This window comes from Balaenoptera physalus, assembly GCF_965194825.1.
Source record: "Balaenoptera physalus genome assembly, chromosome: 10".
NCBI lineage: Eukaryota > Metazoa > Chordata > Mammalia > Artiodactyla > Balaenopteridae > Balaenoptera > Balaenoptera physalus.
Window position 1 is genome coordinate 82,108,838 of NC_138889.1, and position 26,290 is coordinate 82,135,127.

General features: G+C 36.8%; 1 protein-coding gene across 2 annotated transcripts in view; it reads left to right on the forward strand.

Annotated features, from left to right (window-relative positions):
• ANO3 (anoctamin 3) overlaps window positions 1-26,290 on the forward strand; it is a 433,470-nt gene that overhangs the window by 382,534 nt on the left and 24,646 nt on the right. For both annotated transcript variants that reach the window (XM_082476760.1, XM_082476761.1), the window contains exons 15-18: window positions 12,280-12,362; window positions 12,779-12,919; window positions 13,452-13,616; window positions 22,721-22,757. In XM_082476760.1, coding sequence (XP_082332886.1) covers window positions 12,280-12,362; window positions 12,779-12,919; window positions 13,452-13,616; window positions 22,721-22,757 — 426 coding nt within the window. The remainder of the gene's footprint in view (window positions 1-12,279; window positions 12,363-12,778; window positions 12,920-13,451; window positions 13,617-22,720; window positions 22,758-26,290) is intronic.

Genomic DNA, 26,290 nt, shown 5'->3' on the forward strand with positions numbered 1-26,290 from the left:
TTTTTTTATTATTGGCAGTTTTGAAAATCTTATTTCTGCTTCATAATTTATTATTGGTAAAGCCATGTGCATTTTTAATATTGTTGGAACTTTGGGGAAATCTCTAGTGTGTTTCATATATGACTTGAAGTTTGTGAAATAATCTCCATAAAGTAGTTTCTGGCTCCATATATTTCAGACCTTATTTCTCTTTCGTTATCAGAGCTGGATACCATAGAACATGTGCATTTCATCATATATCCCCTGGCCTGGCACCTGAAAGAGTCAGCATGTGAACTGGAGGAGTTTCCTCAGAATCCATTGCTACATTAGGATAATTAGCAATAATTGAACAACACTTGGAAGTGCCTGCAAATCACATAAACATATCTCACTAAGCCCAAAATAAATGTATACCTGACTCAACATTCCATTAGTCAACTGTCAAAAACACTCGGCCACTGCAGCACCCAATATTTGGAAAAGTCAGAGATTCTGGCTATGTCTAGAGGAAGCTTTTAGACACATCAAAATTGTAAATATAAGCAATTTAATTATCCTGGGACTAACTGAGTATTTGCTTGAATTGTGGACCAAGAAGCATCATGCTTACCTCTGCATGTCCGTCTTCACAAATTCAGATATAGTGGTCTAATAAAGGAAAAAAATAGTCTTTTCAGACAATTAAGTTATAAGCATGTGTCAATATTTTATTAGAGTTTTACTGCAAAAGAAAAGTTCTCTAAAAGACCAATGCAAAGATTTCGGTCTTGGTAGAGACATATAAGAAAAGAAAATGGTTAGTAATCATTTTTAGACTCCAAACAAAACAAAAATGGCGTCAGATCAAACGACTGTAGACTTTTTTTTTTTGAACATCTTTATTGGAGTATAATTGCTTTACTATGTTGTGTTAGTTTCTGCTGTATAACAAAGTGAATCAGCTATACATATACATATATCCTCATATCCCCTCCCTCTTGCACCTCCCTCCCACCCTCCCTATCCCACCCCTCTAGGTGGTCAAAAAACACCGAGCTGATCTCCCTGTGCAATGCAGCTACTTCCCACTAGGTATCTATTTCACATTTGATACTGTACATATGTCAGTGTTCCTCTCTCACTTCATCCAAGCTTACCCTTCCCCCTTCCCATGTCCTCAAGTCCATTCTCTATATCTGTGTCTTTGTTCTTGTCCTTCCCCTAGATTCGTCAGAACCTTTTTTTTTTTTTTTAGATTCCATATATATCTGTGAGCATATGGTATTTGTTTTTCTCTTTCTAACTTACTTCACTCTGCATGACAGAATCGAGGTCCATCCACCTCACTACAAATAACTCAATTTTGTTTCTTCTTATGGCTGAGTAGTATTCCATTGTATATATGTGCCACATCTTCTTTATCCATTTATCTGTCAATGGACACTTAAGTTGCTTCCATGTCCTGGCTATTGTAAATAGTGCTGCAACGAACATAGTGGTACATGACTCTTCTGAATTATGGTTTTCTCAGAGTATGTGCCCAGTAGTGGGATTGCTGGGTCGTATGGTAGTTTTATTTTTAGTTCTTTAAGGAGCCTCCATACTGTTCTCCATAGTGGCTGTATCAATTTACATTCCCACCAACAGTGCAAGAGGGTTCCCTTTTCTCCACACCCTCTCCAGCATTTACTGTTTCTAGATTTTTTGATAATGGCCATTCTGACCTGTGTGAGGTGATACCTCATTGTGGTTTTGATTTGCATTTCTTTAATGATTAGTGATGTTGAGCATCCTTTCATGTGTTTGTTGGCAATCTGTATATCTTCTTTGGAGAAATGTCTATTTAGGTCTTCTGCCCATTTTTGGACGGGGTTGTTTGTTTTTTTGATATTGAGCTGCATGAGCTGCTTGTAAATTTTGGAGATTAATCCTTTGTCAGTTGCTTTGTTTGCAAATATTTTCTCCCATTCTGAGGGTTTTCTTTTCATCTTGTTTATAGTTTCCTTTGCTGTGCAAAAGCTTTTAAGTTTCATTAGGTCCCATTTGTTTATTTTTGTTTTTATTTCCATTTCTCTAGGAGGTGGGTCAAAAAGCATCTTGCTGTGATTTATGTCACAGAGTGTTCTGCCTATGTTTTCCTCTAAGAGTTTGATAGTGTCTGGCCTTACATTTACGTCTTTAATCCATTTTGAGTTTATTTTTGTGTATGGTGTTTGGGAATGTTCTAATTTCATTCTTTTACATGTAGCTGTCCAGTTTTTCCAGCACCACTTACTGAAGAGGCTGTCTTTCCTCCATTGTATATTCTTGCCTCCTTATCAAAGATAAGGTAACCATATGTGCATGGGTTTATCTCTGGGCTTTCTATCCTGTTCCATTGATCTATATTTCTGGTTTTGTGCCAGTACCATACTGTCTTGATTACTGTAGCTTTGTAGTATAGTCTGAAGTCAGGGAGCCTCATTCCTCCAGCGCAATTTTTCTTTCTCAAAATTGCTTTGGCTATTTGAGATCTTTTGTGTTGCCATACAAATTGTGAAAGTTTTTGTTCTAGCTCTGTGAAAAATGCCATTGGTAGTTTGATAGGGATTGCATTGAATCTGTAGATTGCTTTGGGGAGTATAGTCATTTTCACAATGTTGATTCTTCCAATCCAAGAACATGGTGTATCTCTCCATCTGTTTGTATCGCCTTTAATTTCTTTCATCAGTGTCTTACAGTTTTCTGCATACAGGTCTTTTGTCTCCTTAGGTAGGTTTATTCCTAGGTATTTTATTCTTTTTGTTGCAATGGTAAATGTGAGGGGAGTGTTTCCTTAATTTCTCTTTCAGATTTTTCATCATTAGTGTATAGGAATGAAAGAGATTTCTGTACATTAATTTTGTATCCTGCTACTTTACCAAATTCATTGATTAGTTCTAGTAGTTTTCTGGTAGCATCTTTAGGATTTTCTATGTATAGTATCATGTCATCTGCAAACAGTGACAGTTTTACTTCTTCTTTTCCAATTTGCATTCCTTTTATTTCTTTTTCTTCTCTGATTGCTGTGGCTAAAACTTCCAAAACAATGTTGAATAATAGTTGTGAGAGTGGGCAACCTTGTCTTGTTCCTGATCTTAGAGGAAATGGTTTCAGTTTTTCAACATTGAGAACGATGTTGGCTGTGGGTTTGTTGTATATGGCCTTTATTATGTTGAGACAGGTTCCCTCTATGCCTACTTTCTGGAGGGTTTTTATCATAAATGGGTGTTGAATTTTGTCAAAAGCTTTTTCTGCATCTAATGAGATGATCATATGTTTTTTCTCCTTCAATTTGTTAATATGGTGTATCACATTGATTGATCTGCATATACTGAAGAATCCTTGCATTCCTGGGATAAACCCCACTTGATCATGGTGTATGATCCTTTTAATGTGCTGTTGGATTCTGTTTGCTAGTATTTTGTTGAGGATTTTTGCATCTATGTTCATCAGTGATATTGGCCTGTAGTTTTCTTCTTTTGTGACATCTTTGTCTGGTTTTGTTATCAGGGTGATGGTGGCCTCATAGAATGAGTTTGGGAGTGTTCCACCCTCTGCTATATTTTGGAAGAGTTTGAGAAGGATAGGTGTTAGCTCTTCTCTGAATGTTTAATAGAATTCTCCTGTGAAGCCATCTGGTCCTGAGCTTTTGTTTGCTGGAAGATTTTTCATCACAGTTTCAATTTCAGTGCTTGTGATTGGTCTGTTTATGTTTTCTATATCTTCCTGGTTCAGTCTCAGAAGGTTGTGCTTTTCTAAGAATTTGTCCATCTCTTCCAGGTTGTCCATTTTATGGCATATAGTTGCTTGTAGTAATCTCTCATGATCCTTTGTATTTCTGCAGTGTCAGTTGTTACTGCTCCTTTTTCATTTCTAATTCTGTTGATTTGAGTCTTCTCCCTTTTTTTCTTGATGAGTCTGGCTAATGGTTTATCAGTTTGTTTATCTTCTCAAAGAACCAGCTGTTAGTTTTATTGATCTTTGCTATGGTTTCCTTCATTTCTTTTTCATTTCTTTCTGATCTGATCTTTATGATTTCTTTCCTTCTGCTAACTTTGGGGTTTTTTGATTCTTCTTTCTCTAATTTCTTTAGGTGTAAGGTTAGGTTGTTTATTTGAGATTTTTCTTGTTTCTTGAGGTAGGATTGTATTGCTATAAAATTCCCTCTTAGAACTGCTTTTGCTGCACCCCATAGGTTTTGGGTCGTTGTGTTTACATTGTCATTTTTTCCTAGGTATTTTTGTATTTTCTTTTTGACTTCTTCAGTGATCTCTTGGTTATTTAGTGGCGTATTGTTTAGCCTCCATGTGTTTGTATTTTTTACAGTTTTTTTCCTGTAATTGATATCTAGTCTTATAGCGTTTTGGTCGGGAAAGGTACTTGACATGATTTCAATTTTCTTAAGGTTACCAAGGCTTGATTTGTGACCCAAGATATGATCTATCCTGAAGAATGTTCCATGAGACTTGAGAAGACTGTGTATTCTTTCATTTTTGGGTGGAATGTCCTATAAATATCCATTAAGTTCATCTTGTCTAATATGTCATTTAAAGCTTGTGTTTCCTTATTTATTTTCATTTTGGATCATCTGTCCATTGGTGAAAGTGGGGTGGTAAAGTCCCCTACTATGATTGTGTTACTGTCGATTTCCCTTTTTATGGTTATTAGCATTTGCCTTATATATTGAGGTGCTTGGGTGCATAAATATTTACAATTGTTATGTCTTCTTGGATTGATCCCTTGATCATTATGTAGTGTCCTAATTTGTCTCTTGTAATAGTCTTTAAAGTCTATTTTGTGTGATATGAGAATTGCTACTGCAGCTTTCTTTTATTTCCATTTGCAAAAAATATCTTTTCCCATCTCCTCACTTTCAGTCTGTATGTGTCCCTACATCTGAAGTGTGTCTCTTGTAGACAGCATATATATGGGTCTTGTTTTTGTATCTATTCAGCCAGTCTATGTCTTATGGTTGGAACATTTCATCCATTTACATTTAAGGTAATTATTGATATGTATGTTCCTATTACCATTTTCTTAATTGTTTTCCATTTGTTTTTGTAGGTCTTTCCCTTCTCTTGTGTATCCTGCCTAGAGAAGTTTCTTTAGCATTTGTTGTAAAACTGGTTTGGTGGTGCTGAATTCTCTTAACTTTTGCTTGTCTGTAAATGTTTTAGTTTCTCCATCAAATCTGAATGAGATACTTGCTGGGTAGAGTAAATTGTAGGTTTTTCCCTTTCAGCACTTTAAATATGTCCTGCCACTCCCTTCTGGCTTGCAGAGTTTCTGCTGAAAGATCAGCTGTTAACCTTATGGAGATTCCCTTGTATGTTATTTGTTGCTTTTCCCTTGCTGCTTTTAATATTTTTTCTTTGTATTTAATTTTTGATAGTTTGATTAATATGTGTCTTGGCATGTTTCTCCTTGGATTTATCCTGTATGGGACTCTCTGCACTTCCTGGACTTGATTGACTATTTCCTTTCCCATGTTAGGGAGGTTTTCAACTATAATCTCTTCAAATATTTTCTCAGACCCTTTCTTTTTCTCTTCGTCTTCTGGGAGCCCTATAATTCGAATGTTGATGCATTTAATGTTGTCCCAGAGGTCTCTGAGACTGTCCTCAATTCTTTTCATTCTTTTTTCTTTATTCTGCTCTGCGATAGTTATTTCCACTATTTTATCTTCTAGGTCACTTATCCATTCTTCTGCCTCAGTTATTCTGCTATTGATTCCTTCTAGTGTATTTTAATTTCATTTATTGTGTTGTTCATCATTGTTTGTTTGCTCTTTAGTTTTTCTAGGTTCTTGTTAAACGTTTCTTGTGTTTTCTCTATTCTATTTCCAAGATTTTGGATTATCTTTACTATCATTCCTCTGAATTCTTTTTCAGGTAGACTGCCTGTTTCCTCTTCATTTGTTTGGTCTGGTGGGTTTTTACCTTGCTTCTTCACCTGCTGCATATTTTTCTGTCTTCTCATTTTATTTAACTTACTATGTTTGGGGTCTCCTTTTTCACAGGCTGCAGGTTCGTAGTTCCCATTGTTTTTTGTATCTGTCCCCAGTGGGTGAGGTTGGTTCAGTGGCTTGTTTAGGCTTCCTGGTTGAGGGGACTGGTGCCTCTGTTCTGGTGGGTGCGGCTGGATCTTGTCTTTCTGGTGGGCAGGGCTGCGTCTGGTGGTTTGTTTTGGGGCGTCTGTGAACTTAGTATGATTTTAGGCAGCCTCTCTGCTAATGGGTGAGGTTGTGTTCCTGTCTTACTAGTTGTTTGGCATGGGGCATCCAGCACTGGAGCTTGCTGGCTATTGGGTGGAGCCGGGTCTTCACGTTGAGACAGAGATCTCTGGGAGAGCTCTTGCTGATTGATAGTATGTTGGGCCAGGAAGTCTCTGGTGGTCCAATGTCCTGAACTTGGCTCTCCCACCTCAGAGGCTCAGGGCTGACACCAGGCTGGAGCACTTAGACCCCATCAGCCATGTGGCTCAGAAGAAAAGGGAGAAAAAAAGAAGGAAAAAATAATAATAATAAATTTTAAAAATTATTAAAATAAAAACAAAAATAATAATAAAAAATAAAAGAAGAGAGCAACAAAGCCAATAAACAAATCCACCAATGATAACAAACCCTAAAAACTAAACTAAGATAAACATAAAAATCAGAAACAAATCGGTTGCAGACAGCAAACCCCACATCTACAGTTGTTCCCAAAGTCCACCACCTCAATTTTGGGATGATTCGTTGTCTCTTCACAGATGCAGTGTACATCAAGAACGGACATCTGCACGGAGAAATTTCCCTTCCTCTTCTTTGTTCCCACAGCTCCTGAGGTTCAGCTTTGGTTTCGGCCCCTCTTTGCACTCAGGCTTCTGTTCCCACCCAGACAGAATAGGGTTAAAGCAGCAGCTGATTAGGGGGCTCTTGCTCATTCAGGCTGGGGTGAGGGAGGGGTACAGTAGTTATAATTGGAATGCCAGGTGTGCCTGAGGTCTTAGAGGCCTATGTGACGTTGCAACAGCCTGAGGTGCACTGTGTGTTCTCCCAGGGAACTTGTCCCTGGTCACGGGACCCTGGCAGTCGCGGGCTGCATAGGCTCCTTGGGGGAGGGTTGTGGATAGTGCCCTTGCTTGCACACAGGATTCTTGGTGGCTGTAGCAGCAGCGTTAGCGTTTCATGCCTGTCTCTGGGTCCGATCTGATAGCCGCGGCTCGTGCCTGTCTCTGGAGCTCGTTTAGGAAGTGCTCTGCCTTCTGTGGGCACACTGGGGAGGAATCCCCTCTCCTCGTGCACCCCAAAACAATGGTCTCTTGCCTCTTAGGCAGTTCCAGACTTTTCCCTGGACTCCTTCCCAGCTGGCTGTGGTGCAGTAGCCCCCATCAGGCTGTGTTCACGCAGCCAACCCCAGTCCTCTCCCTGGGATCTGACCTCCGAAGCCCAAGCCTCAGCTCCCAGCCCCCACACCCCCAGCAGGTGAGCAGACAAGCATCTCAGGTTGTTGAGTGCTGGTCGACACCAATCCTCTGTGTGGGAATCTCTCCACCTTGCCCTCTGCACCCCTGTTCCTGTGGTCTCCTCCATGGCTCCAAAGCTTCCCCCCTGCCACCCACTGTCTCCGCCAGTGAAGGGGCTTCCTAGTGTGTGGAAACTTTTCCTCCTTCACAGCCCCCTCCCAGAGGTGCAGGTCCCATCCCTATTCTTTTGTCTCTGTTTTTCCTTTTTTGTTTTGCCCTACCCAGGTACATGGGGATTTTTTTGCCTTTTGGGAATTGTGAGGTCTTCTGGTAGTGTTCAGTAGGTGTTCTCTAGGAGTTGTTCCACATGTAGATGTATTTTTGATGTATTTGTGGGGAGGAAGGTGATCTCCATGTCTTACTCCTCTGCCATCTTGAAAGTCCCCCCAAAAGACTGTAGACTTCTGATTGCTGGACCGCTCGGTGTTTGAGCAGCTAACCTCCCAGAAGTTCTCAGTCTCATTTAGGTCTATTAGAAATTTGCTTAAACCTTTTGTCTATAATGCTAATTTCTTCCCAGAAGGATGTTGCAAATTATGTAGCTCAAAAAGTTCTATCCCAAACCATGTTTAAAAATAATTTTTCCTTCGGCATAGAGAAAGGTCAGTGTTTGGATCTGGGTGTGAATTTCAGCCAAGGGACTTCCTCAGGTAACTTAACCTCCAGGAGTTTCGATTTGCTTCTCTACTGAAGGAGATTAATAATCTTTATTTCACCTGGGTTGTTGTGGAAATAATAGGAGTCAATTAAAAACATCTAGCACAAAGTCTGGGATCTTGAAAGTGCTCAGTAAATACTAGTTCTCTTCTTCCTCTTTGGGACTATGATGCAACTCATTTTCATTTTTTTGGTATGCTCTCTCCGAGAATAGACAAACATCGTGCTCTCAAAAAATAATTTCAAATTGAATTATTTACTCTAGAGGCAGCTTTACCATCTTAAATACAAAAGAAGAAAAAGGACAATATAAGCTGTTTGCTGTGTCACCAGCAAAAGATGGAAAGTGTTATGACAATTATGTCTGAATTTTTATAAAAGTGAAACAATCAAAATATAAATAATTGACAATAGCCCATATTTCCTGCAGAAAAATATACAGTATCTTTATACAATGTAAGCCAAGAACTTTGTCTACAAAGTTCCCTATGTATAACAACTAACAGAATGTTGAAAAAATGGGTCATTATAATTTATTATACTCTTAAAATGAATTAAGCATAGTTAGACCACTTACAAAGTATACCTCAGTTAATTTGTACAACACTGCCATAAAGACAATTTTACTATTCTTGTTTTTAAGTTGTGAAAACAAAGGCTTATCATTGTTTAGTCATTTGTCCAAGGTCACACAATTAGAAAAGAATACAGGCAACTCTCAAACCCAGAACATTTGTACCCCATGCTCTTTCTCCAGCACCACATTGCCATTCCTAGATGGTCTTTTGAGGGTCATTATAACTTGATCAAGAAGATAAATTGTATTTATTATAAAAGTGAATTTAGTAATTTCTTATAGTATTGTCATCATTCATCTATGGTGCTAAGTACAGTTCTAAGTATCCAGTTCTAGGGGGATGCTTATAAAGTGAGCAAATATTTAAGAATTTTTAAGGCTCTGTACTGGCCAATCAGAATGGATATAGACTTTAGTTCTGGAGCACGTTCCTGGAGGCCAGCGCTGTTCCAAGGGTTAATTCTACATATACTTCATCCTGCTGAAGGTTTCCTAGGGAAGAAGGGCCAGCCTGTGAGGAATATGACACCTTTAGAGGGTTCAGTTATGAATCAGTTTTTTGTTTTTCCTGTCGTAAATGAACAACCTACATGGCTATATCTCTGAGTATCAGCAATATATCAGTCCTAAGTATACTTCTTAAGAAAAATACTTTGGATGGGATTACCTAAATTGCAATAGTGACTATTTATGAATGGTGGAATTGTAGGTGACTTCTGTTCTTTACAGTTTAATTCACTCATTCAGCATACATTTATTGAAAGCCTAGTAAATGGCAGGCCCTCCTAGACTCCTGTATTTCAGAAGTGAATAATACAGGAGTTGTTCCAGTTATTTTTGTTGGTGTTACATTTATAATCAGAAAATGTTCAACAGAGTTAAGTAAAGAAAGTATATCAAATAGTTGAATGGTAAGATGAGGAAAAGTCCTGAGAAAAATCAATACAGAACTTTAAAAAGATTACATTGTATTTATAAAAAATACATGGCGAAAAGCTGACAGCTTATTTGTGTAGACACCTAATTGTTTAGCAATTCAGTTGAGAGTATCCATTTTAATGTGAACAAATGCTACTGAATGTGTATTTAATGTACAAATGCCAATACCATACTGACAGGAAGAGTTAGCTTAGAGAGACACATTACATCAAATTTAAGAGTCTGCTCTGGTCAAGACTGTAGTGAGAGTTCTATTTTAATATAGCACGGTGCTATTTATGTGTAGCTTCTTCTTTCTAAATGAAATTGCTTAGGGGAAAAATTATGAAGTCTGATTTTAGAAACTGGTGAAGATTTTCAGTGATTATAGTTCAAATGCTGGCCTTCTCATGTTCTTAGAACTCAGATGCTTGTTATTTTATTTCTTACTTAGTGTTTTTAGAGAGAGAGAAGAAGGAGAGGGAAATTGGAAGTAAAGTTAGAGAGAGATTCCATGTCCTTAGACAAAGAGGAAATTTAAAAGTAGGTCTTGACTAGCCAGTTCTATAACTAACCAGTTGAGGCTGTGTCAAGTACAGTTCAGCCCAAATATTCAAAATCTGCTGTTTCACACATATGTATAGGCTCTTTATATTGATTCGTCTACTAATCAATAGTCTACTAGATACTCATGCAGAAAACTCTACTAATTGTATGGCTGTGAGGCATTAACCAGAAAATCAGTAACTTACCCTAGGCAGGGAAATTTAAAATGTCCCACACTTATGGCCCTTCTATTAATTGTAGAACCTGTTTAGTGAGGTTTCTATTTCTAACTCATGTACAGTGATGTTGCAATACCATGTGGGGAAAGCGCATTATGCTTGCAGATGTTGCTGAAAACAAATCTAGGGAATGGAGGATTCTTTAGTAGTTCTTGGGTGTTGTACAAATTGGCTATGGCAGAGAGGTTGCTCTGATATACTCTCGTTTCAGCTGGGTCTCCTTTTGAGAAAGCTTTAAATTTTTATCTCTTCTGATGAAAACAATACTTGGAATTCTTTTTTGGACTCCATATTCAGACATACTTAACTTCATTTGTGTTTGGAATTGACCTCTTGCCCCTGTTGCCCCTCTCATTAGCCACTCCCACACCTTGAAGTACAGTGAAGTAGTTTTTAAAACTTTTTAAACAATAATTATTTTTCCAAATAAAATTGAACATGATTGCTCAATATATATATTTAAAAAACAAGGGCCTTCTCTGGTGAGGGACTCTCTTTCTTCCAATGTCTTTAGTGAAATTCCATAGAGCATAATTTGAAAACCTCTAGAATAATGCAAAGAACACTCCCCCAGGAGTTAGTCACAATCACTGAATTCTATTCAGTAATTCAGTTCAATTTAACAAACTTTTATTGAGCATTTTCAGTGTGCCAAGTACTAAAAATGCTAAGGAAAAAAGGGCCTCAAGAAACTTACCTTCAAGTGTGGGGAAAAGCAGGTACAGAAAAAAGTGTAATAAACTGTTGTAGATGCTTTGGCAGATTTCTGGACAAGGTCAGTGATGTATGTCAGTGACTCTGGGCCTTGTTGTCTGTGAATTTAAAATAACTTGGAACAAACTTCATACAGAATCTTACCTCTCTTACATGCTTGACCCTATGATTCTGTTACTCTGTGCCATTGACTTTAGATCACAGAGGGAAGCCACTGGAAATGGACATGAGAAATGGAAGTACAAGGGATGGATGCAGCGTGTGCATCTTTGAAATTTTTGTAACGTTGAGAAAAGTATGTCATTATAGTCAGAGAGGTAGGAGTGAAAAAATAAATACAATACATAGTTGCTAAGGAGCAGAATTATGGGGTATCATCTTCAGATTTTCCAAAATACTCTCTACCTCCATTGATGCACATGAAGCCCTGCTTTCCCCTGAAAACAAAGTTCCTTTTTCCACTGAAGGCCTCTTATCTCCAGCTTCATCTCCAACCCAGTTTCACAAGATCAAGATCATGCTATTGTAACAAAAATCTCTGCTTATTTATTCCAATAAAAAGAATCACTCTTGGACTTCCCTGGTGGCGCAGTGGTTAATAATCCACCTGACAATGCAGGGGACACGGTTTCGAGCCCTGGTCTGGGAAGATCCCACATGCCGTGGAGCAGCTAAGCCCATGTGCCACAAATACTGAGCCTGAGCTCTAGAGCCCGTGAGCCACAATTACTGAGCCCGTGTGCCACAACTACTGAAGCCCACGCTCTAGGGCCTGTGCTCCACAACAAGAGAAGCCACCGCAATGAGAAGCATGTGCACTGCAACGAAGAATAGCCCCCACTCGCCACAACTAGAGAAAGCCCGCATGCAGCAACGAAGACCCCATGCAGCCAAAAATAAATTTATAAAAAAAAAGTCACTCTCCATCAGGAGTGCATGCTGATAGCAGTTACACAGATAGAGAGAAGAGAGTAAGGGAAAAAACATTCCAGCTGTATAAATTTAATACAAATGTAGTTAATTTTAATTATTTAATAATAGGATGTGAATGCATCAATACAAGAAGAAAGGCAATGATGACAGAGTGGGATATGGTCAGGTAAAGAATTGTAATAATAATAATAATATTATTATTTATAGCTACAGTCTTCCTGGAGTTTTGGAAAAGGAGAAGAAGTACACTGACCTATACTTGGGACCTTATTGAATGGGAAGAAGAGGAGGTAAGATGTTAAGAAACCAGGAGATAAGGAAACTGGAATAACATATGGTACAGAAAATCATTCACTGTCCTTAATGTCCAAGCAGGAAGCAGCTAAACACCATTCAATTTTTACTTGACTTTTTTTACTAAAAAGATTCTTATTTTATGAAGACAGTAAAGATCAATGATGAAATGTGTAATTTTTTCAAAGCACTTCTATGATGTTTCCTTAAATTGCATTAGTGGAAAACCGTGCTAATTAAAATATAGTTTAGGGTTAAATAAACCCTAAAATAACTTTCATCTAATTTTTTTACAATTTGAATCTTTGCCCAGACTTGATATAAAAGTAGGCCAAATTCCAGAAATTTATTAAATATTGGATTTTTAAAAAATTTATGACAGATATTTAGTTAACTTTAGTTTTTCTCATAGGAAACACTTCGTCCCCAGTTTGAAGCAAAGTATTACAAGATGGAGAGAGTGAATCCCATCAGTGGAAAACCTGAGCCGCATCAGCCTTCCTCAGACAAAGTCACTCGTCTTCTTGTTTCTATCTCAGGAATATTCTTCATGGTAAAGTATAACCATAAATCTCAGAATGTTGGATTCCAGGTTTAGAAAGACGTTCTAGGATACCAACTCATTTTGTGACCCTGAGGATGTAAGAAACTGTATCCTGTTCAGTACCTTGGTAGTACATACATACTATTAAACAAAATAAAAATCACAACAGGTCACAGAATAATTACAAAGGGACTTTGTGCATATCCCTAAATAAAACACTCTTTGGGAGAAACAAAGATAATCTAAGATAAAATGGAAATTATATGGTCATCCTAAAATTAGACATTTTGTTTTAAAACCAAACATTCATGTGAAAGTGGAGATTTGAACAGCATATCCCACTGAAACAACTGAATCTTATACCATTTATTTTGACTCTAATGAAACTTAGTTCCTTAAAGGAAATTTTAAATTTACATATGCTTTCTTGGAAAAGTAAATTTCTTTAGCTTTTGGGGTCAGTGTATTGGATCTATGGTGTTGCTTTTGTTTTGTTAATGATGCACAATGTGGATGTCTCCTCTGGTCTCCCATATTGTAGATTTCTCTGGTGATCACTGCAGTGTTTGCAGTCGTGGTGTATCGCCTGATTGTCATGGAACAGTTTGCATCATTCAAGTGGAATTTCATCAAACAACACTGGCAGTTTGCAACTTCTGCTGCTGCAGTCTGTATCAATTTTGTGATCATTATGGCACTGAATCTTGTAAGTGTTTACAAATTTTTCAATAGGTGTACAAGGGGTGGGTAAAGGACAGGACTGTGTTTCCTTTATACTTGGATTGGATTTACAGGCAGCCAAAATAAGACCTAGTATCATTTCTGGCAAAGACAATTTGGCTTAACAGAAAATATTTCATTTTTGTGGTTTACATGATGGATTTTTAAAAAATTAAAATCAATGATAGTTGTATTGTCTTCCTTGCTCTTTGGGCTTAGAGTTTTGTTTAGCGACAACTTTCACTCATCGAGTACCTAGTGTGTGCTAGAAATGGTGCTATGCTCTTTTCATTCAGATAAGGGATTGTTTGGATTAGAAAGCCATTCCAACAAACTCAACCTCAGAGGAGAATTTATTGGAAAGGTATAGGAAATTCTGTTTGAAAGTGTAGCCTTGTTATCTCCAAGACCGCATGTGAAATGGAAAACAGTCAGACAACTACTCCATTTTTATTCCTCTGGGACTAAGTTTTTTTTTTCCTTCCTTCCCTCCCTCCCTCCCTCTTCCTCCATTTTTCTCTCCCTCTCTCTATCTTCTTTCCCTCTCTCTTTCTCTTTTCCTTTCTTTCTACCTCTTTTTCCAATGATTCTATTTGCATATCTGCTCCATTCTATCAGGAAGAGACTATCTGCCTACCCATGGCCTCCCTTTCAGAGTCTTGTATACTCTTGCATTGCTATGCTTTTGTTATTTTCATTGGCTCTAAATTCATGACCATGTTGGTCAATTTCTGCAGTTTATTTAACTTAGATCATCCAGTGTTTCAATGTGCTAGTTTCTCAGAGAGAGCATCTGATTGGTTCAACTTCACATATACCAAGTGACTTATGAACCAAATGTCTATGGCTGAGAGGACAATATTATGCTTAGGTCTACCTCTTCAGCAAGATCTGTGGATGGGGCCCCATTTTCTCTGAAGACAGGAGGCACTTATTGGCACATTTAGAACAATATCTTTCCTTTAATTCTTCCAACAACACCACAAGGTCAATATTTTCTCCGTTATGTAAATGAGGAAGCTGAAATTCAGAGAGCTTAAATAACTTGTCCCAGAGTATGCATATAGTAAGTGTTAGTGCTTATATATTTACATGATGAGATAATTCATATAGAGGGCTGACCAATGCACAAACAATGATGTTGATAACATAAACAGGTAATATGCATTTGGTTCCAAACGTGGGTTGATACTGATGTTACATGGTTAGTCGGGAGGGGACCGGAACCATTTGTTATTTAACTTTAAAATTATCAGAGATGTTCTTAAGAGAAAATAAATAGTCACTGTAGTCACTGAGAAATGGGTAAATATTAATGCAAGGACAATAGTTAATATTTTCTACTGGGGTCTCCTTTCTTCAGGTTTAGGTTAATTTGCAGAAGAAGAATGTTGTTTACTGTATCTCCAAATAAGCCATACAGTATTTTAATTTATGCTTTTGACTCATAAAGTGAACAATAAACATTGAAAAAAGACAGTGCTAGGATTGAGAGGCTTGTGTGGTAGCCTATATAAGGAAGTATATGTTGTGCATTGCACAAAGTCACCACATTGAAGGAGGAACCATTCACAGCAAGGACATTGTAGATTTTTATATTTATGGTTTTTATATTAACTATTCTGGCAGATAGGGAAAGAAATTGTTTCTAACAAAATCAGTGTATTGTGGCAGTTTTCCAGTGGACAGAGGTTATTGTGGTTGATCTCATTATCTAAGGAAAAGGAAGCTAAGTGGTTAATGTATTTATTTCTAGGTAGTACTAGTAATCAGCTAGTCTGATTTTAAATTGATCCAATTTCTTATCCTTAGTAGGTTGGTTGAATTTTAAATTTTAATATTATTTAAGTACATGGCATACAGTTACGGAAGAAGGATATACAATTTCACTTGATTTCCATTGGAACACACCTGCATTTTGAAGAGTGACAATAAAATGTTAATAGTGGTTGTATCTCAGGATAATATTTGATTTAATATGTATTTTTTTCTGTTCATTCAAATATTTATCTCTATATGTCGGTTTTGATTTATAATCAGAAAAAAATAGCCTTTACTTTTAAAACATTCTACCATGATATAAAATTTGGAACAAATTAGAATTGGAATGTACTTTATTTTTACTTTATATATGAGTTACCCATAAAACCCCGGCCACCTAGGTAGCAACTTTGGGTCATTTTTAAAATTTCGTCTTTCACCAAGTAAGGAGCAGGCTTATCAATGGCTAACATCCCAGGACACACACTCACTCTCTCTCTCTCTCTCTCTCTCTCAGCCCCTGTCTGTTCCTTCTGTTCTCTTTTATGCTCTCTCCCTCTCCCCTGCCCCTCTGAACACTGCCCAGGCTTTCATCAGTTTGAATCGTCAGTTCCTCAACTTAGTGTCCTGATAAAAGTCCATTACTTTCTATCAGGCTGGCTGAAGTTTTCACTGCTGTACCAGACTCCAGTTTTATATTATTTCAGGTGCTTCTCAATTCCCAGTCCCTTGAACTCTGATTCTACTCCTCCTCCAATTTCTATCCTCAGTGATCACCCCTTCCCTAGAATCACAACTGACCCTCCAACATAAATTCCTCTCTCTTATAGGTTCAGATACAACTTCTTCTCACTAAGTTTATATTTTTGATGAGGCTTAATGTATTCTTTCTTCCAAAGTACTTGCATTTACAGACAACAAAGACCTCTGTAGACAGGTAAGGATAGTACTATTTTTATCATAGAAACCATCCTTTGAGATCCTTAAAATCCCACTAGCTCTACTTAATTAAATACAACAGCCCATGTAAGTGCCTAGTGCTATGAAATAAGCATCCATAGTTCCCAGGAGAAAACAGAGCTGACTTTTCTCTTTCTAAATGTTTATTTCTACTTGTTGAGCATTTTGGCTTTCAGATTCAGGGATTGTTAGAAGTGAAATAGACCATACAACTTCTCCTTTGCCCTTGCAACTAACTCAGGAGAAGATTTTAAAATGGATTTAGCATAAAAGAAGTGAATTACACAGCCAACTCAACAAATGTGAAAGGAATGTTATATTTCTCAGATTCAATCAGTGTAAAAAAAATAATGCCCTTTCGAATTTATGCATTTCCTTCCCAGCCAGGATGTTAAGGCACTTCACAGATTATTAAACAGCCCTTCTGACTCACCTGAACACACAGGATCAGTTTAAGAACTTAATCAAATAAGGAGAGATTAATATCATTAATATCAAAATATCAGACTCTTTAAAAAATTATACCACCAAAAAGATTCACCTAGAATACCAAATGCTATCTTTTGTTATTTGCAGAACAACTCTAAATATACAGCTCATGCAAATGTACTTTTCAAATGTGCTCATACAAATGTTTCTTAATAGCTTGACTTTGTGATCCCTGTGCTACCATATTCCCCAAACGAGGGGTTTGGACTCAGTTAAAATATTCTATTAATCTAATATGCTTTTCAGCTATAAGCCATATACATGAAACTATGAAATGAGTGCATGGAAAAATAGTTTAAATCAGCCAAATAATTTTTTAAAGCTGAACTTTTCATGTTTAATGTACACAGCCAGAAACCTTGCCATTCTTCATGCATTACTTTTGTCTCCTTCATCGTATCAGTGACTGTTGTGAACTGTGCCTCCGTAACATCTCTCTTATCCATTCCCTGCTCCCCATCCTCACTTCTGCTTCCTTAGCTCAGCTGTTTGTCATTTCTAGCTCAGGCTATTGTCACAGCCTTCTAACTGGTTAGTCTTCCTGTCTCTATTCTCCACTCTTCCCATCTCTCTTTCACACCACGGCTGCAAGGGTCTTTCAAAATTACAAATTTGATCATTTTATTTTGTACTCAGGTCTGTATAACAGGTTCCCATTGCCTCTGACATCAATGGCATGGGAGGGTCTCCATTATTTAAAGCCAGTCTTCCCTTCTCCCCTTGTCGGAGTTTGTGTCTTGCCCCCTCCCTGTCACACCCTGCAGTCCAGCCTATAGAACCACTTGTGCTTGCTCCCTGGCATTCTGCTATTTCACACCCATCTCCTGGTTCACAGTGCTTCCTCTATTGACCTTTTTTTCTTTTTGTCTCCTTGAAGAATATCTCTTCATCTTTGAAAATTTCAGTTAAGGATCACTTCTTTCATAAAATTTTTTCTCAATCCCATATGTGGAATTAAAGAATCTCTTTGTGTCTGTTCTTCTCACAGGTGCTTGGACAGGTCTATTCTCCCTCCTTATCAGATTCTCCTGATAGCATTAAACAATCTCTTTTGTGAATACTCTTCTGCTACAGTGTTTGGGATATGCCTATTCTCCTGCTATCAGGTTATAAATTCCTCATGAGCAGGGGCTGTAGCTTCCTCATGTTTATATCTCCAGGTCTTTGCCTGATGCCTAAAAGACATTTAGAATATATTCTTTCAATACATTTTAAATATTTTATTCTCCAAATATCCTAGCATTTTGAATATTGTATGTGCTCAAAGTCACTTTTGTTACTGGAATTATATTTTCAGTGTCTTTCAAGTTTTCTGCCCTTGTTAATTTCATTCAAACTAACAATCGAAGGATATATATTCTCTAAGCTTTTAAAACAGGTGGATTGTGGCATTCCTACCAATATTTAATTTGGGAGAGAAATATGGATCAAGATAATAAAAATTTGATGACAGGTCCATTTTACAGATCATAAAAGTAACTTAAAGGATTGTTTCCTACTCTTATACTCATCAAATCACCTGAAACACTTTTGAAAAACTACAGATTTCTGAGTCTCATTCAGAATCTTCTTTGTAGGACTATGAAGTCTGTATTTAAAACAAAAAATTTCCCATAATGCTCTCCAAGTGATTCTGATCCAGTTAGACCCCAAAATAGTATTATGAAATCAGTGATTTAAGGAGCTAAGGTAATTTTGATACACAGCCAAGATCAGAAATCACATCTCCCAAAGATAAGTTGCAAATAATTTAACAATAACTAAAACTTCAAGTTACTATCTTTAACATCTTTTACCAGGCATATAGCTAAACAACTACAAAGCCAGAATTTGAAACCAGGAGTTGCTCTGTACAAATCCCATCCTTTTTATTCTTTATTTTGCTGCCCCTCAAAATATAATGCTACCTACCAGAGGTGCCATAAGTAGCATGGCTAACCATCATTAGGAAATACTTCCAAAAAGATTTTAATAAAAATTTAAAATGTGGAGTTACTTAAAAAGTGTATATTCTTGTTGCTTGACAATCAAACCTCAATTAATTTAAGAATTATTTTAAGAACGAAAGTTCTCTGGTCTCCTGATTAACATGTAATTTTTAAGAAAAAATAGAAACATCACAGCAGAAGTACTCTTGTACTTCTGGGATTAGGCCAATTAAACCGTTTCAGCATTGTCAATAAAAGGATAAACTCCTTTTGGTATTCCTCCTCTCATTTTAAAGTCCATGTACCATGCATAGAGCACACGATACCAAAAGGAAGGAAAAAAAAAAAAAAAGAAAGCCCTGAATACACTTGGCTATTGTGTATTCATGCTGGACTCTTCCACATTATTGATCCACTTCCATCTCTAAAGTCCAGAGAATACATTCCTATGTTTCCTTCATGGGCCCGATCCCCAAAGACCTCAAAATGTACCTGACTTTCCTCAACACCTGATTCCCACTGGTAATTACAATGCAAATAGGTTATTATGGAATAGGGTGGTTCAAAGTGTTAGACCACACATCTTAACCTCAAAAGGAAGCAATGACAAATGACTCATTTAACAAGAAGATTAGCTTTTTTTTTTTAAAAATGTATTTGTTTAGTTTTTTCATGTGTATGTCCACGATTTCTAGAAATTCAAAAAGGAGGATTCCTGGAAAAGTGCAGACTCTTTTTGACTCTGCAAAAGTCTGTTTGGAGCTCCTTTTTACAAGGAAGGTTAGATTGTGAGACTCTGACTCAGAGATAAAGAGCATTAAAATACGTGTACAACTCCTTAATTTGCCCCTTCACAACAACCTTGCTGTTTTTTCTGTGCCTTTGCCATTTTTTTCCCACAACTGATTTCTGCATTGCACCCCGAAACAAAGCATTAATAGGGAGACGACTTCTCAGCTCAGGATGAATTCTAAAGTCCTCACCATAGCCTACCAGGCCCTGAAAAGGTGTTTCCCTCTGAGATCTCTCTGACTCATCTCTTACTACCTTTACTGCCTCCACCCTTGTCCCTCTACCTTCCTTGTCCTTCATGAAGCACACCAAGCCCATGGCAGGCTCAGGCATTTGCACTTACAATTTCCGTGTCCCCCAGATACTGAACTGCATCCCTGCTGGGTTACCTCACTCCATGCAGCTCTCTGCTCAAATGCCACCTTCTTGGAGAGGCTTCCCTGACCACCCTCTAAATAGCACGCTGTGCCACCACTACTCTCTACCCCTCAGCCTGCTTCATCTTTCCTCTTAGTACTTTGCGTCTCCTGGCCAATTACATATTTCTTTGTCATCTGTCTCTGAGCACTGGAGTTTAAATTCCATGAAAGTAGAGATTATGTTTGGTTCACTGTTATTTGGTTCCCTGAATAGTACCTGACTCATTAGAAATTCCTAATAAATATTTTTAACCCAATATATATGACCACAGAATATCAGCTTACTGAATGCACTAGTGAATAATTTTTAAAAGCATAGGTTCCTCAATATGGTATTTTATATACTTTTTAAATTTTATTTTATTTATAAATGTGTTTTACACACACACATATATTGCATATATATATATATATATAATGCTGTATATTTATGTAGTGTATACATATACTACATGTATATAATGTAGTAACCAGAACAATTGACCCTGAATCCCCTTATTCTCTCCTCCCCCAAGTACGTATCCATTCTACCACACACACACAAACACACACACACACACACACACACACACACAACTTGCTGTGTCAGTGTGATTGCTGACACCATTCAGTTGGTTATATTTGAATTGTGGTTTCTTCCTACACTTTGTGGGTGAGTCAACATGTCAGTCTGCATGGACTGATTTTGTAGCTCATCATCCTGATGATGCCAATGGGCATTTGGGCCTTGGGTGATGCAGGCTGTCCACTACCCCAGAGAGCTTTCCAAGAGCATTATATCCAGGGGCGGCACATAACATTTCTCCAAAGGTTATTAGGTTATTGTAATCCCTTGGGGCATCAGCTGCAGATATTATCATCCCAGGCTTACAGACAGGTCTATGTGCTAAGTATTAAGACAAAATCTGAAATGGTTATGTGACAAGGCACAGCATAGGTGGTACAAGAGAGCCATGATACCAAATCCCGACTTTGCTACTTGCTTAGAAGTATTATCTCAGGTTAGGTACTTAACATTCTAAACCTTAGTTTCCTGTTCTGTAAAATGGGAATCATAATACCCATTTGATAATATTGTTCTAAGGACAAATATAAATAATAGTATATATAAAACACTGTTTGGCACCAGCCAAATACTCTAAATGGCAGTTATTTAAATAAAATTTTCTCAAGAAAAAAAAAAATTTCTCTCAGTCCCCATGAGGACACTTAATTCAGTGCCTGAGGCACAGGAGCTACTCAAGTACTATTTGCTGATTGATAAGGCTATCTTACCATACTCTCTGGAGACCCTTCTCTAATCATCTTAGTTGATAAATGGGGCATGGAAAAGAACAAAGTCAAGATAACTTTGGTGCTCATGAATTCAAGCTAATCAGGTCCTAAAATTTGAAAATGATTACTTGAGTGTACAGTTAAAAAAAAAAAAACTGCACCAGGGGTAGAATGAGACTATTGTACTCAATATAATCTTTTTGTCTCAAGATAACACTTTATTTATTTTTTTTTAAAGAAATTCACGTTCTTTTATTTATTTATTTATTTTTTTATGGCTGTGTTGGGTCTTCGTTTCTGTGCGAGGGCTTTCTCCAGTTGCGGCAAGCTGGGGCCACTCTTCATCACAGTGCGCAGGCCTCTCACTATCGCAGCCTCTCTTGTTGCGGAGCACAGGCTCCAGACGTGCAGGCTCAGTAATTGTGGCTCACGGGCCCAGTTGCTCCGTGGCATGTGGGATCTTCCCAGACCAGGGCTCGAACCCGTGTCCCCTGCATTGGCAGGCAGATTCTCAACCACTGCGCCACCAGGGAAGCCCCAAGATAACACTTTAAATCTTAGGAAGAGATGGATTGAATCATGGTCAAGATGAATAATCATAATAGTTCTATTGAAAGAAGAGTCAGGGAAGTTGAACAACTTTTAAAGTATCCAGACACCTTTTTGATTTTGCATGCCAATAGGCAGGGTTATTGGAATTTATAATCTAAAGAATAATTTGTTGACTTGTGGGGTTATGTAGTCATATTTACATGCACACACATATCACCCTTCTGTCCATAGTAAATATACATTTCCAACTGTATTTACTTGGAATATTGTGAAATATGTTTTTTTTCCTTGAGTCTGTATGAGTGTTACACAGAGTACGGTGGGGCAAGGAGAAGGTGGCAGAATATAAAAAATGTTAGAAAAATCTATTGTGCATGTGACTTACAGATTCAACAGATTTGACTAGTGAATCTTGTTTTAAATAACCACCAAACCAGGTTTGTCCTTTAGGGATGCAACTTTGCCCACTGTCTTTGTCATAGTTTGGAAAATTCTTTATCAATAGTAAAGAAGACATACTTCCACTTAACCTTCCAGTGTAGTAAAAAGCACATATAATTTGATTATCAAATCCCAGGTCAGCCATTAACTAGTTGAATGTCTTTGGGGTCTTTTTAAGTCTCATTTCTTTGATTTATAAAGTGGAAATAAAGATAGCTAGCAGAAAAGACGTTATTGCAGAAATCAAGTGTGTCTGTATATATACACATATTTACAACACATTTTTATTGCATGCATTTTGTGTGTATGTGTATATATAAAGCACTGTAGAGTAAGATTTAAAACTTGCTTCTGCTTAATTAAAAATGCAGCCACTATGTAGAATATACTTTAGATGTTTTTTGAATAGTGTAAATAACAGCCTTTTCTAAAAGAAAGTAATAACATTAACTATTTGTTTTCTTTTATTACAGGCTTATGAAAAAATTGCTTACCTTCTCACTAATTTAGGTAAGTCCATTTTTCTTCACTCTTTAGTAACATGGGCATATTATTCTGCAGTTGCTTTACACACTTTAGCATTTTTATATGTTTTTTATATCAACTTTAGTTATATAATTGTCAATAAAAGTGAAAGAAGTGGCGTAGGAAGTTGGACTACATCACATAACTATAGAGAGGCAATGTATATAGTTACAAAATCTTACTAGAAATTAACAAACCTTGTTCTCCCTACTTGGAATTGCTTTTTTCCACTACCTTTTCAGTTCTTTGTGATTCCCCCCCCCAATATTTATTTTTATCAAAGTGTCATATTACATGTACACAATTTAAAAGGCAAAAGATTATTAAAAGATTTATAATAAACACCAGTCCTTTGCCACATTACCCATTCTTATTTTCCATATCCCTGAGGGACAGCTCTTTAGCATTTTAGCAATTCATTTCTTCTGTTATTTTCTACCCTATTTCTAAACTGCATGCCATTCTTGGGTTTTCCAGCTTTGGGAAGTGATTGCCTTCCCATCATAAAGGCAAGAACTTAAGTCTTTATTCCCTGCAGTGTCCTGTCCCCGCCCACTTTCCCATCCATCACCGGCTAAAAACAGACTTAATTGCCCTCCTTCCAAAGTAGTTGTACCAGCAGTTTTAGCCAAATGAATAATTAGTGTTCAGATCATTGTGTCTAGAGAACTATGTTCACATCTAAGGCATGGTGTGTACTGTGATCCTTCCTTTCTTACACAACCTTTATCTTTTCATGAAGCTAATAATAGCACTTTTTTTGCTTAATTGTCTACACATACTTTCCTTAATTTATCCCAAACTTCCTGCCATAACTCTAAATTCTCTCTAAATACATTCAAAAACATCAAGTATTGTATTAATTTTATTTTCTTCTTAGAATTATCCTCCCTGAACCACTGTCTACTCCAATCTCAGTAGGTTACCCTCTGGGCTTGTGCTCAGCTGCATCTACACTTCCCTTCATCAGCACTGTGGGAATTCCTTTCACCTTTTTATTCTCGGTTGGACATTACTTTTTGGACCCTATGTTTCTTCTGTCTTAACTTAATTCCTTATTTTGCTACCTGGAAAGTAAATTTCTCAAAACCTTCCATGTCAGAAAATGTCTTTTTTTCTATCCTCGAACTTAATTTTTGGTCCCCCAGTTTGGGGTACAAAATTTTTATTGCAGATTTGTTTGAGCAATGATCTTTTATTGTTTGAGAACTCACCAGAGCCAAGGCACTGGGCTAAGCTAAACACTTCTCCTTCATTATTTTGTTGTATTGTCATCACAACTCTATGACAGTATGATCCCTAGTTTATGGATAAGAAAACCAAGATAATTAAGTTAAATAAGTAGAATTTAAACTCAGAAGTGGCAGACTCCATTGACTATGGTGGAGGAACTGTATGACTTTATTATGATATATCACTTTCGTTATAATGTATTTACAAATACAAGTAACAAGAGAAGGAACAGTATATAGAGGGAAGAACTAGTCCCTAGTTCATCCTCTGGATGACATGATCACTTGGAAATTACATGACTCTGAGCAAGTTTTCCCCACTCTCCATTCCATTCTTCCTCCTCCTCTTTCCTCTGTTCTTCCTTTTTCTTTTTCTTTTTTTTTTTTTTGAGACTCAGCTTCTTCACTGGTAAAATGAGAATGATAATACTTCCTGTTTCACCATTGTGGGTTGGCTGCCTGACACATGACAAGTGCTCCATAAATGGGAATGATCTTTTTCATCATTTTCATTGTTCCTTAAACCCACTGAGCTACAATTTCTTCAGTTGGGTAACAAAGCACTTGAACTAGATTGTCTCAAAGGTTTCTTCCAGCTCTGATTCCTTATATTTATTAACTTTTAAAGTACTTTATACCCAAGATAGAAGCAAATCTAAGCAAGTGATTTGGGGACCATAATTGATAGTAGGAAACAGAACAGTTATCTGTGCTAAGTTCCAGGTGTATTCACTTCATATTTGATTTTTCCATCTGTAACTCATACCATAATGCCTGTGGATTCATAACTGTTGATTAATAATGAATGAATTGTATTGATTTAAATTAATAAAATATTGATATTTTATTTAAAGTAATATAATATCATTGCATGTATATACCTATAAATATATACATATATATATAATATATATGACATTATATTCTGTATAACTTTTGGCTTGCAAATATATGCTTCAACTTAGAAATTAGGTTTAACTTTCTAGAAGAGGCCAAACACTGTTTTATTTAAAATACTTTTTTAAACTTTGTTTCTTGATTTCATTTTTTGTCCAAATATTTTATTTTCAAAAACCACACACACAAAAAAATCAAAGCTTCAATTCTATCACATTAAGGTTTTTTTAGAGAGGAAATATATAACATTTGATTCCAAGAGATAATTTTTTCAGCCTAGTTTTATAGTTGTTGAGAATTAGATCAGAATGGTTGTCAGTTGTTCCAAATAATAAAGTAACTATAATAATGAACTGTGATTTATCTGTAATATTAATTATCTATAAAAATAAACCTGGATTCCAAGAAACAAATTAGGTCAACTGGTAAAGAGTTTTTATTTTGTTAGAGGTCAATTCAGCAATAAGAGCATCTATATCAAGAAAATAGTAACAATAAAATCATATGTCACCATATTAACATTAGGCAAACAAGAATTTAATGTCTATTTGAGAGAGACAGAGAAACACTTCATAGTGATAAACAATCTACCAGGTCAATATAATAGTCATGATTTCTATACACATTTTCACAAACCTTCAAAATATAGAAGGCAAAAAATGATAGAAATACAAAAATAAATTGATAAATCCACACTCAAAATATAAGCCAGGATATAGAGTATTTGAATATCATAACTAGCAAGCTTCTTTTAAAATATATATAAATTGTATGCTCAAAAGAAATATTATTTTCAGACACTTGATACATTGACAAAACTTATCCATGTAATTTGACCACAATGAAATTGCAACTTTTTTGCCCCAAAGCAGAAATCACACAGGACACATTTGTGGATCACGCTGCAATAAAATTAGAAATGGAGAACCAAAAGCAATCTTACTCACAGGATTTTTAAAAAAATCCACATTCTCATTTCTAAATAAGCTTTATGCTTAATTTACAAACTATTTAGAAGGAAACAACAATGAAAACACAACCGATCAAAACCCATGGGGAAATGTCAGCCTCTCCTGACTGCTCTCACTGGTGCCCACCAACCAGTCACTCTTTTGGGTGCCCCACAGACCCCCTCCTATTTCTGGCACCTACCTGCTTTGGGCTTGGAGTTCCCCCAAGACCTGTTGCGTTCTTATTCTGTGCTTTGCTCATGTATATATTTTGGCCTATCTTTTCCTTAAGTCAGAGCCCATCTATTTTCTACCTTTCTTGAATTTTTCAATTATATTAAAATATGTATAGTAGATGTGCATATATATTTTCTATCACTTATTTGGATACTGAGTGGGAGCAGAGGCTGCGGTACATGCTGCCATCTTCATCCAATCT